At 26.6% G+C, this 18,114-nt stretch overlaps 1 protein-coding gene across 12 annotated transcripts; it reads left to right on the top strand.

Annotated features, from left to right (window-relative positions):
• The first annotated feature begins 26 nt into the window (after positions 1–26).
• LOC147806782 (pre-mRNA 3' end processing protein WDR33-like) lies at positions 27–17,488 on the top strand. 12 transcript variants are annotated; one of them, XR_015435222.1, is made up of 9 exons: positions 33–202; positions 2,347–2,706; positions 3,837–3,905; positions 3,979–4,083; positions 6,010–6,098; positions 9,236–9,318; positions 10,715–10,774; positions 13,326–13,384; positions 16,496–17,488. XR_015435222.1 is itself a non-coding variant. In XM_087167202.1 (6 exons), exons 3-5 carry the CDS (start codon positions 3,876–3,878, stop codon positions 6,070–6,072), a joined length of 198 nt encoding a protein of 65 aa, XP_087023328.1. In that variant the 5' UTR covers positions 27–202; positions 2,347–2,706; positions 3,837–3,875; the 3' UTR covers positions 6,073–6,098; positions 16,290–17,488. The 12 variants fall into 12 exon arrangements, 1 of the variants encoding a protein (XP_087023328.1); XR_015435219.1 differs by having other exon boundaries at positions 16,290–17,488; XR_015435221.1 differs by lacking the exon at positions 13,326–13,384 and adding an exon at positions 16,290–16,380 and having other exon boundaries at positions 34–202.
• The last annotated feature ends 626 nt before the right edge of the window (positions 17,489–18,114 follow it).

The following is an 18,114-nucleotide window of genomic DNA, read 5'->3' as shown; positions in this document are numbered from 1 at the left end:
GCTTTGTATGGGAGTAAACAAATACTTGTGTATGAAAAGCTAATTTTACAGTTCCTTCTTTTTTATAAGCTACTACGAAGTTTTTTTAATGGTTTTAGTCCCCTAGAAAGTAGTATTTAGACCAGCTTCTCGGGACAGATTCCGCAGAAAAGTTGCTCCTATCATTATGAGCTCACGCTTGATTTGAAAAGATTTCTAATATGCAAGTGCAAATTTTTTTTATAATATAATACATTCGAGTTGAACTGTAAGAAATTGTAGTGGCAGTTACAGTAGTAACTCTATTTAATGTATAAAAATATAGTTTTTATTTAGTATATAATGTTGTTATTATAGCATTCCTCTTTCTAAACTGAAAGATGTTCTTTTAAATTCTTATTATAATTATAAAAATATACATAATTGCAATTTTGAATTTTAGGAAATTCTAATTAATAATTATCTTGACAATGTAAAACATTTAGTTTGTTCGAATTGATAGAATACATCGAATTTTTTTGTCACTTCTAGCTAACTTATTTTTGCACTTTTAATATTAAATATGTTTTTAGAATTATTTTTGATTTAATACATTTAATTTTCGAAATTATACAATTCCGTTAAGGAATATTTACTCTGAGGAATTAATCTTACTTTATGATATATTACAAGGCTTCATTTTCCACCCTCTGTTATAGAACCAATAAATCTCTTGATCATTTTATAATGACTAATATAATCAAAAAAAGAGTTCTTTGTCAGACATTGTCGATAACTCTCTCCACATTGGTGACCTTCGAACGTGATTTGCTCACGCAAGTAACGCCCACTTTGCAATCTCTTAACGGTTACGCCTACTTCGATGGATAGTCCACATTGTACGGTTGACTTGCTATTTGTGAATGCATCATTCACCTCCTGCGCTGTTGCTTCTCAGTCTCGTCTCGAACAGTCACACAACGTCTACACTCTCAACGCCTGCATACTCTCGACTGCTAATGGCAACACAGGAGCGACTTCGATTGTGATGTTAATACACCTCTCACATTCAGCACTCAAAAAATCCGGAGACTCTCTCCCGGTCTTTCACAAGTACATCAACTAGTGAGATCTGTTCATCGAATCTTATCCCTGATAAAATTCTGGTGGGGGAGTACTGTAGCGTATCTACCACTACAAAATTACAACTACAATTCACTAGTATATAAGACATGTTAACTCGACTCTATGTCGGGGTACCTTTTCATAGATGACGGTTGACATTGTCGATAACTCTCCCCACAGTACTTAAAAGGTGAAATTTTTTTGTTGAAAAATTTGGCTATGCGCCTTGTAGTAGTGATACTTGTACTTAAATTGAAACTTGTTGAATGATAAAAACTTGTTGAATTAATTTTTTCAATGTTTTAGACAAATTTCTTTATTTACTCTTTTTTTTTCTTTTGATATACATAAGAAAAATTGCAAATCTTAATTTCTGCACTTAATTTTACAATTCAATTTCAATGAAATCATTAAAAATGGAATGCAGATTAGTTTCATATGTTAACTTTTACAATCTGAATGACATTTTTTAACAATCTAGAAATTTAAAAAAAAACAAAAAAAACCCACCCAGTTTTGCAAAAATTTCCCGGTAATTCTTTGGCAAGCCCTGTTAATTATAACAATTATATCAATGCTTACATTATACATAATAATGTTTTTGACATAAAATTGTTTTTTAATATTTTTTGATTTTTTTTTTGGGAAGGTATATTCGATGATAAACAATCATACTATTTTTAAAGTCCTTAATTTTTTCAAAGAGAAAGTCCTCAAAAGTGCTTAAATTTTGCTTTGTTTAAAGAGTGGGAACCCTATATTAATTTTAGTTTTTTAGATAAAGTATTAAAAAAGAAGAATATCTGTAATTTTATCACGATCATGTAAAGTCTTTGAAAATTATTTTCATAACCCCTGTTGACTTCTACGATAAAAGGAATGATTTTAAATTTAATATAAATAAACTAATTACATGGAATTCTAATGTGTCTAAAAAAATTTATTTAAATATCATTTTCAATCAAATAGATGGAATTAAAGGGATTTTTAGCATTGTTTATTTATCCAAAAAACAAATGGACAAACTCCTTCAAAAATTTGATTAAAAACAATTGATATTCTAATAATGAAATTAAGTTCTATAAAAAATCATTGAGTAATTGTGTGTTATAATTATTAATAAGTTTATTTACACAAATTTTTTTTTTTTTTGTTATTTAAAATTTACATTTTTACCATTTGTAAATCTGTTGCTATAAATCTTTTAATATTCAATTAAGGATTTTTTAAACTAATGTTATTTTTTTCTTCATTGTTGCTTAGGTACATGATGTCCACGAATGGCTGCAATTGATTACCTTTTCTAGTCATTTATGGGTGGTGCAATCGAATTACAGGACCCAGTTCATGACATGAAAAAGCAGTCCACATCATGATGGAGCCACCATTAAGAGTGCCTTCTTGACAATTTGTGTCCTTGACTTGCAAGGCTCTGTTAAAACAAAAGGGAAACTTGTTTTTTTTTGGGGGGGGATGAATGTCAAGGGTTGCTGGTAGAAACATTAAATTTGTTTATATGCCAGAAAGAACAAAAACTCAGAATGAAATATTTAAAGTTATGGATGAGATAAAAATATTTTTGATGAAAGTTATTATGAACTAATCAATGGGAAATATAGACAGGTACCTAATTATGTGACTCGGTGATCCAATATTTATATAGTATATATATAACCTTAAAATTGGAATAAGATAATGATGACTTATATTTACTGGCATGTATGCACTGGTTCTTAAAGTAAAAATATTTTTTAAAGAAAATTTGTAATTTTTAAGATATTTAATCTCAAATTTATGTCAGTATAAGTTATATTAAATTAGAAGTCTGTTATAATTTAATATGGCCTAATATATAGTTCTGTTAATATATAGTTTATATATTATATATATATATATATATATAATATATAGTTTATATATAGTTATAGTTTAATATGGCCTAATATATATAGGCCTGTTCCATTTTCTTGTTACTTCTATATTCAGATGGTTGTTGGTTTTGCACAATCTGACCTACAGTTTTCTTTTCTTTTTTTTTAGATAAAATATTTTCTAAATTTTGCAGAATTTATTTGCTAGGATTTTCTTTTTCTTAATACTTATTATTACCAGATCACACACATAAGATTTGCCATGAGCAATAAATCAGGAAAAGATATAAAGAATCTTGAATTAGATCCTGAAAATTAAAAAAGACACAAATGTCTGTCTGCTAGTTAGTTATCCAGAGTTGTTAACTTTGTGTTTCTAAAAAAATTCTTTTTTATTACAACCCTGTAACTGAGTTTTTACAACTTATATCTTTGTTAAATATTTCAGGGAAATTTACTTAATTTTTGATAGATTACTGTCAAAGATTTCATTTTAAAATAAACTTAATTTGCATTGATTCTTCAATTTTCAAATTTATCTCATTTAATCTCTTGAAATCTTTATTTAATTTGTGTGAAATTTTTCTTCCTTCTAAATAATGTTGTACCTAATTTTTGATGACCTTCTAAATAATGTTTATAAAACACGTAATTTAGGTATACACAGAGCTGTTGATATGGAATAAAATTCTCATTTTGCAATGTTTATAAATTTTTCTTTTAAAAGATATTTGGAAAGGAAAAATTTCTTTATTAAAATAAATAACATTGTTATTTAAACAAAAACAAAAAAACAAAAGGAAACCTTCAATTTTTTTAAAAAATTTTTACATCTATTTTTTTTTTTTTAGATGAATACTTTATTATGTATATCTTTTTAAGGCTCGAGTATGGCAGATAGACTACAGAGATCGAAGAGTAATGCAACCTGATGCGGCATATTGCACAGAGGTATTTATTCCTTCAAACTATCGTTTATAACTTTTTTTATATTTTTTGTTGCTGAATTATTTCTACTTCTCAGATGACACCACCACTGAGTATGCCTGACAACCCCATAAATGCAGTCACGACAAAATTTGTGCGTACATCAACTAACAAAATGAGATGTCCTATATTTTGTGTGGCAGTAAGTTATTTGCAATAAACTTTTGATATTGTAATCATAGTTTTAAGGAGGAAATATGTAATTTTATCAGGAATGCTACTCTACATTTCTGTTCTCACAGATTTTAATTTAGAGTATGAAATTTCAGAAATCAAAATTGAGTACAAAATATCAGGTTACAGAAAAGTCTGTGTGTTTTCTACTTTTTAAATTACATATTGTCTAAAAACATTTTCTCACTATGTGAAATTGAAGTTTACATTTCTGATTTATTTGATTTTTTTTAGTTTTATTTGATTTTTGTGACAAGTTTCTTCAGTTAATTTTGTTTTAAAAAGTTTCTTTATTTAAATCTTTTAAAACATTTCTTTATTTGATTCTTTTAAAAAGTTTCTTTTTGTGATTTTCGTATAACTTTCTTCTGCATTTATTACAGAGATTACTCAATGTACGTAGTTTTAATGTATGTTCGAGGAGGGTTATCTCCTTCTAACATATATTCTAAACGTTTAAATTATAAAAAATGAATAATGAAAACTTTTTCATAATTACCCCCTAATTCCCGTTCAATTTTTCATTAATCAAGTAATGTATATATAACTTTGGCGGGGGTTTTGACCCCCAAAACTACGCCACTGATATCACTCAACGAAAAATTAGTCAGACTAAATTTATTTTGAATGATAATTTATATATAAATTTAGTTGTTATTCATCTTTCATTATGCATATTTTGAACTAATGATTTCATACATTCATCAGTCTTAATACACTCATCATGATAATACATTTATCAGTTTTAACTAATTTTTCTGACTAAATGTTTGAATGAGAGAAGCAAATTGCAAATATTTTGTCATTTTCATGGAAACTTGCATGATGATTATAGTAATTGATTAGAAATGAATGTAACTAATAACAGATTATAATTAAATGTTTATCAACTATTTGTAATCAAGTAATAAAATATTATCACAATTTCTCATTACAGGCAGTAATCATTGCTTATAATCATAACAAAAAGTGGTTACAGATAATCACAATTACAAGTAATCAAAATCTATAATTGCAAGTAATCAGCATTTCCTGTTATCATAATTTGAGTTTAGGAGAAATCATAACTCTCAGTAATTATAAACTTATTATAACCAATTATCTTTAATACAAGTAATTATAAAATACAATAATTTCAGTAATGCAATCCTAATTTCACGTAGGTTTAATTACATTTTAATCAGGATTGTTGGTAATTGATTACTTTTCTACACAATGCATATATTGCATATTAAAATGAATGCTATTGTTAGGTATATTAAATGGATACTTTTAAGGATATATGTGCAAACATAGTTATGTAAATACATTGTACACACTAATACCTATGCATGTTATTGTACGTACATAAATGGGCAATTCTATGGTGACTGGTGTTACATTTTGATATGTTTTCTTATTTTTTAAATTTTTTCATTGATAAATTACATTGGAAGGACATTGAGTAATGTGTCTTATTTTTATTTTAAAATGCTCCTCCATCCATATGCATTAATAGGATGGTTTTTTATGATTTAATCTAGAGAAAGCTTTAAACTAACAGGAAGCATTTAAAAAAAATAATGAAATGACCTATAGAAAATGGCAAATAAAACGAAAAGCCCTTGTGACTGATGTTACAAATACAAAATATATTAAAATTTATCTAAAATTTTTTTTAATCAATAGTATAAAATATTTAAAAACTGCAATTTTTGATTTTATATCTAAAACAGTTGATAGAAAAAAATAAATTTGTTAATGGAGGGAGGCTATTCTAAGTATACAATATGTAAATACATAGAGATACCTTGCACGGCATAGGTAAATGTACATTGTGTGTGTAGGGATATTGTGAAATCACTTACTTTATAATTAATTACGCGCTTGTAATAAAGAATATCCTAAATTTTAGTGGACACCTGAAGGTAGAAGACTGGTGCATCTAGTGGTGAATTTACTTTATGAAATGGATTAACTTTTAATTTTGAAGCTATTTTACAGGTAAAATAATAGTTGTTTTCTAATTTTATGTGATATATCTCTCTTATCCATTTCTTATGAATTAAAATTTAGTTTATCATAAAATTTATATTCACGTATGTTGCTTTTTATTCCTACATGAAATCAATGTTCATTATTGATATTTCACTTTTTTATTAATATTTTCAACTCCCTCTTTCTCTTTGTCAGAAATTGTCACACTTCACTACCATTCTTTGTCACATATTGTCACACTTTACTACCATTCTTTGTCATACTACTGCACAATCACCTCGTATATTACTTAAAGATAAACTGTTAAGTCAAGGGAACCCAAGTTAAAGCTCTCTGTTAAAGAATAACATTTATGCATTTTATAAAATATTTAATGATTTTTATCTAAATGCAGGACTAAAAAGCAAAGTTTTTTCATGGAGTACTTGCATACCTTTTTTTTTTTATAAAATGAATAATTTTTTAAATTAAAAATTAAATAAAAAGAATAAAATTATAAATTAAAAACAATTTAAGGCAATTTTACAATGCTCCATAGTTTTTTAAAATTTTTTTTAATTTTTGCAGTATCTTTATGAGCTGTATTTGTATAAACCAGTGATACAAAACTTTTAAGGGGAAATTGTTTGTGCATTGCTCAGGGAAACACGCAATTTATAAGTGCGTAAAAGAGAAGATAAACTGTATATTATTTTTAAACTTTTAATTCCTACTTCACAATTAGTTTATATAGTGATCATTTGTAATATTAATTAATTTTTTTATAAATTCTAAAATATGTAAATTTTTTACAGTGCCTTTGATGACCACTTATATTAATTGAGGTTCTCATTAATTGAAGAATTGAAACAATTCCAAACATTTAACCATTCAGTACTTAGGAACAGTTAATTTAGGTAACTTTATGCGTTCCTGTTCAACGGTTTGAATGTCACTCTGATTGGGACTATTTAGAGAAATATTAGCTTCCTGAAAGGAATTATTTGAATCAAGTTCTTTGTTTAAATTCTTAATGATGTTCTAAATTTTGTTCTAGTTATTTTTTTCTTTGTACTCTTCTATACATTTAAATTCTCTTCAGTGGCATCAATTTTGACTAATCCCTCAATCTGAGTAATTCTTCGAGATCTTCCACACTTATGACCGGTTTTAGAATGTCACTTTCGATTTTTGCAATTATCTTTGTCACCGAAGCTCTAGTGATGATTTGCCTACTACTGAGAATATTTTACATCTGCACTGTGGGCTGTGCGAGCCTGGTGTGTAATTCGTAATCATCAGCTACCCCTGGGATTCGAACCCGATCCACCTCATGAAGATTCGAGCGTTCTATCTCCTGAGCCTCCGTTGCTGTTTAAAATAATTTTATTTTTTTTAAAATTATACCTTTTATTTATTTTTCTTCATAACTTTTAATGGTCTTATATCAGGTGGGCATGATCCAGATAATCTAATATCCATATTCATTGATGAATGATTTTGTGAGAGAAAATAATAAATGTTTCTAATGTGCTAATATGTCAACTATACTGAAGATTTGTTTTCATTTTTGAATTGTTTCGAACTAATTTTTTTTTCAGTTGATAACTTCTCACTGCTTAAACTTATAATTTAAATTTAAGCAGTACTGTGCTTTTCTTCGAAATTAAACCGCAATATATTATTCAATTTTTAAAGTGTTTCAAATAATTTAACAGTCCAAACAACTTAAATTTGTGTAATTAAGATTACTGCTATAGTTGATATTATTATGGAACTCAATATTATGAATTTAATACAATATACTGTTTAATGTTTTAATAAAATTGATATTATTATACCATTTTATATTACCCCCGTTATAAATCATTGTTCTTAAATTTCTCCTGTTGTCCAAATATAGTTGATTCTTGTTGTTGTCGGCCATTGAGACAGAGCTGGTGCAATTGTTCTTGTTTTCCATCTTCAGCCAATAATTCTGCCACATCTGCTTATAGGGCGAACCCATTCATTTGTTTACAGAATTTTGACCTGAACCACAGAATCTCCAATTCAGTACCCCAGGGGTATTGATTTGTTATGGAGAACTTTGTGACCTGACAGGTTTAACATGCACCAGTCATCATTTACTACACTCGCTGGCTGCACTCACAAATGTGAGAATTTAAATGTTTTATTCTGAAAACCTTAGTTATTTATAGAGTTATAAAAATTTGTACTTTATATTTGCCATTTACACCACAGTCATAAAATATTTCATTTCCATATAGTTAAGGTAAAACAGTAGATTAAATATGTGGGGGCATTTTGCAAGATATTCTCCATTTCAGGCTTCTTTTTTACCCTCTGAAATCAAGCTGAAAAATCTATCGATCATTTTATAATGGCTCATATAATCAAGAAAAGAGTTCTTTATCAGAAACTAGTTATTTTATCATGATCATGTAAAGTCTTTGAAAATTATTTGCATTTTGTTAATGTATATAGTGCTTAAGAAAAATTTTTGATTTCTTAAAAAGCATTTAAAAGGTGTTTGCTTTTTGTTGAAATATTTGATGAAACTTATGTCTTGTGAGTAGCATAATTTGTTTGTATGACATCTTTAAAATCAACTTTTTTTAGTTTCCACTGAAGGAAGCAATATGAGTTATAAAATGTGCCCCATCGTCGTAGCATTTTTTTTATTTAAAAATTCTCTAATTAAAAATGGATTGTTATGTGTTTCAATTTTACTTAATTTTTATTCAATAGTCTGATAATACATTTCTGAAGCGACAGATTTAAAATATTTTACTTGAACAAAATATCTAGCTTGAAATAAAATTGTATTTGCATATGCATATGTTTATAAAATTTCAGTATGCTCCAATTTCCTATTTTTCTGGCTTGATTTGCAACAAGAAGAGGAAATCCCTAGCTACTATAAAATTTCCTTTCTATGTTGTAAACAAAAATACACATAATCTTCTTATAATTGCTTCTCTAATGCTTGCAGCTATATAACTTTAAAAAAAAATACAAAAAAGAAAAAAAAAATTTGCTTAAGCAGTTAAAAAGTAAAAATATTACATTTGCTCATATATGAAATTGTTGCATTATAGTACACTAAAAATTTATATATTTTATTCTATGTGCGTTTTAAATGTTTTATATTATTATTTTAGATAATTTGGATGTTCTGTCACTTTTTTGTTGTTTACAAAAACTTTGATTACACATGGTTCAGAACCTGAGGATACTTTATTAGGTATGAATGTTAATTCTTTTTATTTGTTATTTTATTTGAACTGATTAAATTAATGATACTTTAATAGTAAATTCATTAAACCAGTGCTAAAATTAACTAGGTGTTATGTTACAAAGTGCAGAATATATTGTTTCATCCAATTAATTTTTGGATCCCATGTAAATTTTGTAATGGAATGTCGAAAAATCCATCAGGAATTTATTAAATATATATGCACATAAATTTTTTAATATTAGGTTATTTGGGGTTAATATTTTTAACTGTTTAATCTGTTCAAAATGAAATTGTTGGTGTTCATGTTTTTGTTTTACTTATGTAAAAACATATTTTTACAGAATTTATATTATCATGTTTCATATTAGCTTAAATAAATGAGGCTAATCTGAAGTAATTTGTAACTGATTTTTGGCACCCAAAAAATTGAGAAGCCAGTCCTAAATATATGCTTGATTCTTTGTTTCGGTTGCTAAATATATTTTTTCTTTTCTTTTATCTTAACCTTCCGAAGGTTTTTTTAATAATAAAAAAGAGTAGACGTTAGGAAAATACCCACTAATCTATGAAGTGATATTTATTCTGTAAAAATTATTTACTACATTTAAAAAAAATATTTTATAATATTTTAAAAGTTAAATTATAATAGTATTGTAATTATCAAAAACTACAATTTTTGCGATCAAAACAATTGTAATGAAAAATATTTTTAAATATGATTTTAAAGGCAGGCTAGATTGAATTTACTTCTTTTTTCCTTACTGCATTTTTTAAGGTTTTAAGAATACATTTAATGCAGGGTAATATGAGCAAAAAATGTTAACTTTTAATTTCATTTTGGATTTGTTTTGTATGGGCCAGAAAAAATCCTTTTTTTTTTCTTATTAAGAACAATTCCGTTTTTATTTTATCTGCTTATGAATAAAAAGTATTTAATGTTTTGAGTATTTTTTTAAACTAAATCCTATCAGAATTATACAAGTTAAGCATTGCACAAAAATAAACTTTTTCTTGTTCAAACATTAGCTTATTTAATGTTTATTTATTTATTTTTCTTGCCATGTATTATAAATATGTTTGTAACAGGTATAAATAATTGGATCATTTCTTAACAATGAACACAAAATCTTTTTTATCATTCTGGAAATTGCGCAATTTTTGCATTATGTTTCATATTACCCTCATTATTCTTTGATTTCATTTTAAATATCCTATTCTATTTAAATTGGACCTACTTTTTTATGAAAAATCTTTTATTTTATTTCTTATTAACAGAAAATTAATGAACCCAATTAGTTCTCATTCAAAGTTTTTGGTACTTCATTAGATGTTTTATTTTGAAATTTAAACAAACTAAAATTAAATTTTTGCAATTGATATTTAGTATAAATTTATATTGCAGAGGAATGTAGCCTTCTCCCGAACCAAGTGCCGATAATTGAATTATGAACACAAGCTTTAGGTGTGTATTTTGCACTTGCATTTGTGAACAATAACAGTGTAATTATTTATCACTTTTCTTTTTTTTTATGATTTCATTTGAAATTTAAAATCTAGTCATTATCGTAAATAACAGGAGTAATCTGCTTACGCATTATAATGCGTCAATTATGGCCAAGGTTGTAGAGGAGATGTGAATATTAAGTAATCATGGTGCATTACTTAGACATGTAATTCTCAAATGCAGAAAAATGAAGGAAATGAGCGTGCTAGTAGATTTATGTCGACAGAATTACAAACAGATTTTAAATGTATATGCAGTTTTAAATATATATATACCCGTCAATGACGATTTCTCAATTTTAGCCTCTTTTCAGCTTGGTTCTATTTAATCTTCTATATTAATAATGTTAAAAAATCACGGTATTTAGAGGTCCTCTAATATTATTGCCTTGAAATACCATGTTTCAACAACTTACCAAGTCATCTTTCAACAAAAAAGAATAAGTATTTTAGAATTGTTGGAAAATTCTTTATGTATTCTCTCTTTATTAAAAAATCATAAAAACTCTTTTGAGTGTTCATTATGTTTTGTTTTGCTGCATGAAAACTTGAAATTACTAAGATACTTAGAAAAGTGCTCAGGAATTGTGATGAAATAAAAAAAATTATCATTAAAAAATTAATTGTTAAGCTTGTTGGAAAAAATACCATTGTTCGCAGACTGCAGGGATACCACTACAGAGTCAAAATTTGGCATGTTAAAAGGTTTCCACGTGTTTGTTTATAATCTTAACAAGGAGATTTTTTTTTAAAATTTCAATTTGTTCACGAATTTTTCAATTTTGAAAGCTTTTTGTGTGAATTTTTTCTACCTTTTTTTTTTAATTTTCATTGCTTTTGCATTACATTTTGCTTTTTCTGCTCAAAAAGTATTAGACTTAGAAACTTGAAATCAAGAAAGCGTGTAGAAATGTGTACAAGGAAAAAAAGTATGATTCTATTGTTATTTCGAGAATTTACTACAATTTCAGCAACTGTTAAACTTGAAGTAAAAAAAAGATAACTGCTGAAATGCAACTACAGATTTAAAATTTAGCCCAAGTTTAAATTCTAAGAAAATATTTCTACTTTTACAAGCATCGTGTGCATATTCTTAATGATATTAAATATTTTTTTTTGTAAATAAATAATTGATCAATTTATGATTCATAATCAATTAATTATTCTTAACATTAATTAATAGATTATTAAGTAATAAAAATTAATTTCTGGCAATTTTTGAAAAAAAATATTATAAATTTAAGAATTGTTTAAGTTTACTTAATGTGTAACACATTAAAATTGATACATAACTAAATTGTGTTATTTAAAGTATGTCAAATGAAATTATTAAAAATGTGAGTGATTTTGTTTCCATTGTTCATCTGAGATGAATATTCTATGTTGAGCAGTATAGGCTAAATACAAAATATTTGTAATGTAGCATCTCTAATTTAGTAGCAGCCATTGTTGAGCAGAATCTTGTATCTATTTGCAATTTAAAAACTTCTTAAAAAAGGCTTTAAGCAATTTTTTCAATAACAAGACCCTATTTGCACAAATTCTCATAAGTAGGACTCTGGTTGAAAGAGTATGACTTACCGCTAGTTTTATATTCACAAATTATGTGTAGTTTTTTTCACAATTTTACAAAAACAGGACCTTTTACAATATGTCTGGACAGACCCCTGATAACCTTTCTCTATTTGAATTGATATAAATTTTGTAAATGAGTAAAATTACTTTTTATTTATCTGTTCTGATTGAGTCACACATACTGTGTTCTTGTGGCTAAACTTTTTTTTTTAAAGTCCAAATGATTATTTCATGCAATATTATTCTCATAGACTGCACCAAAAATTCTTCTATGTATCCCTCTCTCTCAAAAAAGAAGTATAAGCGACCAGACCTAGTTCATGCTATTAAGGCTAATCATTTAATGACTGGAACACCTTTTTAGATCTGTTTACCAAAACTCTGCAAAAAAGTAACCATTTTTAAACCGGAAGGTACAAGAAAAAAGGGTCGTCCACCAACTGGGTGGCTGGACGCAGTTGAGAAGGACCTAAAGATAATAGGAATAACTAACTGGAAGGCTATGGCATAGAATAGATCAAGATGGCAAAAACTTATTGGGACTCCCTTGGCCTGTCATAGGCTGTAGTGCACAGAAAGAAAAAAGGTTTATTTTACAAATTCAAGTGATCATCCGTTTCGTTATGTTAGCAAATGTTCTTGCATGAAGCTAAAATGATTGTGTATTTAGAAACCGAAATGTTCCACGTGTTTATGCAAAATATTGACATTTAAGAAGAAGTAAACAATGGTGAACAAGAATCGTTTGGGGGGATTGAAGAGCAAAGCGAGCAGGGGTCCAAGCCTTCCAGTAAGATGAGAGTAAACAAACAAAAATAACAAAATGTAATTAAATTTGTTTGCATTTTCATGGGAATTTCAATTATAATGGCAATTTTTATATCTCCGATATAATGATATCTTCTAATTTATGATGTTTTTGTCCAATTTCACAGCGTCATCATATCAAGGTCCTACTGTATGTATAAAATATTTTTCTGAATAAATTATGGAGGTAAGTTATAATAAATCTGAGTATCCAATTACATCATTGCTTTGTTGCCAGTGTCTTGCTTATTCAAGTTCTAAATTTCTTTGTTTTTTCCATCATTAGTGAGAATAGTTATGAATGTGCATATTAATAGATGAATAAAAAGTTTGAGATTTCGCATTCGAAATAGGGAACCCACTTCTAGTGTAAGGAAATTTGGATGTAATGTTTCCTAAGGATCAATATTTTCTAAAGTCTATGGAAATCTATTGGGAAACAATAATACTATATTATTTGTTTTCTTATCATGATGCTTTAATATATGTTAATTTTAGGTGTTGCTAGCCTCACCCTGTTCATCATGGTGTGTAGCGTTTTTAAAAAGTGTTTAAAGGTGCCTATTTTCGATTTTCGTTATTTAAAAGCCTTTTAAGGTTCTTTTTCCATAGGGTGTTTTAAAAAGTACTTAATTTTCCCTTTTGGAAAAGGAGATTTTTTTCTTTACCCTGTCGGTTTTTTCCTCGTATTATGCAAAACGTGGTTTTCTTATACTTACTTTTCACATTGTTCTGTACAACGTTTTCACAATTCATTCAACCACAACCCATTTTAACAATTAACCACAATCCAACTGTCAGTTTGAAGAAATACTTGTGAGTCCGTTTAGCGTCTACTGAGCTGAGTTCAGTGAGATTATTGCGTTCAGTATCATATTCCAATATATCATCTTTTCCAAACTGACAGGTAATATTTAAAAGAAAAATTAAATAAATGTAAAGAAATTTTAATGATAAGTAAAATTTCATATTTTTAGAAATATATATATATGTTACAATTTTTGTTTAATTATACATACTTTTACATAAAATTTTCTTTAAAATGGACTAATATTTTCAAATATAATAATGTGCATAATATTTCTATTCAGGAATATATCTCAATATGATAGATTGAAAAGTAACAAAATTCATGCCAATTTAGTTTCAGAATTGCCTATCAACCTGAACATTGTAATTGTACCTGAACATTGTAATTTTTTCAACAAAACTTTTAAAAAGTTTTAATAAATACAAAATATATCACCTTTCTATAGATCCAAGAAATTTTACTTTTTTGTCTAATCTATTAAGATTTAATAGACAAATTGAAATTGTAAAAATTTGATTTGTTGAAGTGTGGAACTATCCACAAATAATTCTACCAAGTGATTAAAGTATCTTATACATTCTAACTACTTTTTTATTTCAGAATTTTTAGGACTTTTAAATATTATAAAGAAAAAAACTTGAATTCAATAACCACAGAATTTTTAAAATTGAGGAATTGAATTCAAATTTATATTTTTGGAAATGACATTTAGTTGCATTTAAAATTAGTAATACTTCAATCAAAAATATTAAAATCTTATTAAAAAAATAATTAATTTACAATTTTAAACTAAATTTTAAATTTTTTTAATAGGCTCATATTATGAAATTATTTCATTTGGGAGTTAAATAACTAATCTAATTTTGAAATTAATAAAAGAAAAAAAATATTTTATTTAACATATGCTTCTTTTAAATTGCATTTTTTATTAAATTTTAATCTGTGATTTGGAAATCGTGTTTTTGAAGTTTTTTATGCTACTATGCAAAAAGCTTTTTTTTTTTCTTTTTTTTTCATAACTATTGTGGCAGGGTTCCCACTCAAATTTCAGAAATAAAATCCCCATACTTTGTCAGGAAAATTTTTCAAATTTCCAGAATATATTTTTTTAATATGAGGCAAGATCTCATCAAATATATAATTTTTTATACAATAAATTACAAAATACTTTTTGATCAAAAATATATCACATATTATTTTTGTAAAAAATGACATTTCAGTAGATGGTTTACCATGTAGATTTTAAAATACACAAGTATATAAATTATAGATAGAAGCAATATTTTAAGCACAAAATCTGAAAAAAATTAAGTAACATGGTAACAAAGTAACATAGTTCATCAATAAATCTATTATTAAAGAAAAAAGTAATCTTACATCTGATTAAAAGCCAAACTTAATTTATGCAGAAAGATTAAAAATATAGTATTAGAACTGAAAATATTGTTAGATTGAAGAAAAAATTTAAAACAAATTTTTGAACAAAAAGTAGTTTTTACAAATTAATGATATAATTTTAGTTTTAATCCAAAAAAGTTTAACCATGTTGCAGTAAAGCTTTTACAACCTATTAACTTTGTGAAACTTATTCAACTCATTGGCTAATTATCATTATTTTCAAGAATCATTCCAGGTGTTGGCCAAAACTTGAAAAAACTTTACACAGACCTGAGAAATAATCAATTTTAAAATTGATGATAACAATTAGTAACCAATGAGGCTCCAATGTCTAGCATATATTTTTATTATTCTGTGTAAAAATTTTGCTATTATTAAATTTTGTTAAAAATATTAATTTGTGAAAAATATTTTTGTTAAACAATTTCCTGTTTCAAATTAGTTAAAAATACTTAGTTTTTAAAAATTAAGCTTGCTTTTTAAGCTTTTTGTTATTTTCTAATCATAAATTGGCTGCATGATGGCAGACTAAATAATTTTAATATATTACTTCATAAAAAAAAAATTTCTTTCCAATTTCTGTCCAAAATAATGCTTCTGTCTGAAATTCATCTAATTGTCTACACTAAAAATCCACATGTTAAGCTTATTTGAATTTTATTTTTTACAAAATTTGATATTTTGCAAATTTTCTATCAAGAAATAAGTTTTATTGCCAATTGAACAAAAATATATTTTATTTCTGACAAAATATTGCCTTTTATAACAAAAGTGTAATTCGGAATTTAATTTAAATTTTAATGAAAATTGTGGAAAAGTCAGGAGATTTTATTACTAAGTTTGAGTGGAAAATTACCATAATTCTTATTATATTCATTTTTAGCTTGTGCAGATGCCAATAGACTAGATGCCATTCCAAACCAGTAAATTGAACTGTCTTCTTTAACACTTAATTTTAAGACTGATGAAACAAGGTAAATACGTTCATCATGTTAAATATTTTCAAAATGATAAGTAGTTTTTCATTGCATTCCTGCCAACATTGGAGAAATAAAATAACAGTGATTTTACAAATTGTCCCAATTTTAGGTTTACAACTACTCGTGTTCAGCTCTGTCGCCTTGTAGTTGTGAAACTAATCCAGAAGACAAGGGAACTCCTGGATCAACTATTGGAAGAAATTTGCTTCAAGGAGAGCTTCTTGGTGGAACCAACCTGCATTTAATTTAATGTGGAGGAAAACCACGAAAACCTCCCACGGTTAGACAGATGACAAGGGGACATAATTATACAATATTAAATAATTATACAATGATAACTCGTTATGTATATAATTTTACAACATACAAAAATTAGGGTTGTATACTGAGAGCAATTAAAATAATTATTTTAATAATTGTTCTCACTCGGTACATTATCTTACAAGTGACGTATTACATCCTAAGCTTACAATATCAGTCTTGTGAAATTGAGGAATGGTTCCTTCAATGGTGTGAACTTTACTGTTTTACCGTAAAAACACAGGTTGAGAATTGTACTCAAACTGTAAAGGTAAAGAGTTCATGAACAAGGTTAGTACCCAAATCCTAAAACAAAAAATAAGCACCTTTTAAGAGCTTTTTAAGTACTCAAAAAATATTTTCAAGCACTATATACATTAACAAAATGCAAAATAATTTTTATGGACTTTACATGATCATGATAAAATAACCAGTTTTTGAAAAAGAACTCTTTGATAAAGAGATTTTTCGGTTCGATATCAGGGGGTGGAAAATGAAGTCTGAATTTGAGAATATCTTGAAAAATGGAGCAGAGTTTTATAATTTTTTTAAAGGAAGGCTGCAAGACGTTCCGAATTCGTAAAATACTTTTTATATTGAAGTTTTAGCAAGCTAAACTCCTTTAAAAAAGTATGTTCACCATCCTGTAAATATATGAGTTCATTGTTTTATCTGTAAATTTTTTAATTTGATCTGTAGTGTTGACATTTAATGTTAAAAACATATATATTTTTTAATACTTTATTTTAATTATACTTGCGTTTTTTGTATTAATGGATATGTAAATATTTTTTTAATAAAATTGTTTTTTGAAAATAGTTAAGCTTATTTTTTGATTTGTTGCATACAAAACTTCCATGAAATTACTGAATTGAAATTAGTAAAAATGAAATTGGTAATACTTAATACTCTGAGCCAGGGGTCCTCAACCTTTTTGTACCTAAGAGCAAATACCAAAATATCGATCGAATGGCGGGCACCATTTATTTTTTTAAGATTAATTTGAAGTTGTTAGATATAGGTAATAATACACACTACATGTAATGCGCAAAAGATTTAATTTTAAAAATTAATTTAATTTATGAATAATTAATATTGTGTAAAATAAATTATCACTAAATAACTTGCAAAGCAATATATAAAAATTACTTATAAAATATATAAAATACAGTCAATGTGATCTTTGGCATTGCATTTCACTGACCAGCACTTCAGAATCGGGAGAATATGACGAAATTCCTGCTTGCAAGCAATCGGCAAGGTGTTCATCTGTAAGTCATGATCCATATTTTGATTTTATGATATTCATTGTCAAAAGTAATGATTCGCACAAGTATATGTGGAACTAAAAAACGACTTTTTTTTATATGCTGCTCTTTTTAAGAATGGAAATTTATTTCTGTATTCCAGAATTTCCCGTTTTTCAGA

The sequence above is a fragment of the Parasteatoda tepidariorum genome, chromosome 7 (genome assembly GCF_982258835.1).
Source record: "Parasteatoda tepidariorum strain Cologne lab strain chromosome 7, Ptep-v5.0, whole genome shotgun sequence".
Taxonomy (NCBI): Eukaryota; Metazoa; Arthropoda; class Arachnida; order Araneae; family Theridiidae; genus Parasteatoda; species Parasteatoda tepidariorum.
Note: the sequence above shows the minus strand (reverse complement) of the source record. Positions and strands in the feature narration are given on the sequence as shown.

Bases quoted from the DNA above. Each gene is read 5' to 3' on its own strand.
- LOC147806782 (XM_087167202.1), top strand. From the start codon at position 3,876: ATGCAACCTGATGCGGCATATTGCACAGAG. The intron at 3,906-3,978 runs GTATTTATTCCT...TCTACTTCTCAG, and splicing joins ATGCGGCATATTGCACAGAG to ATGACACCACCACTGAGTAT. The intron at 4,084-6,009 runs GTAAGTTATTTG...CCTAAATTTTAG, and splicing joins GTCCTATATTTTGTGTGGCA to TGGACACCTGAAGGTAGAAG.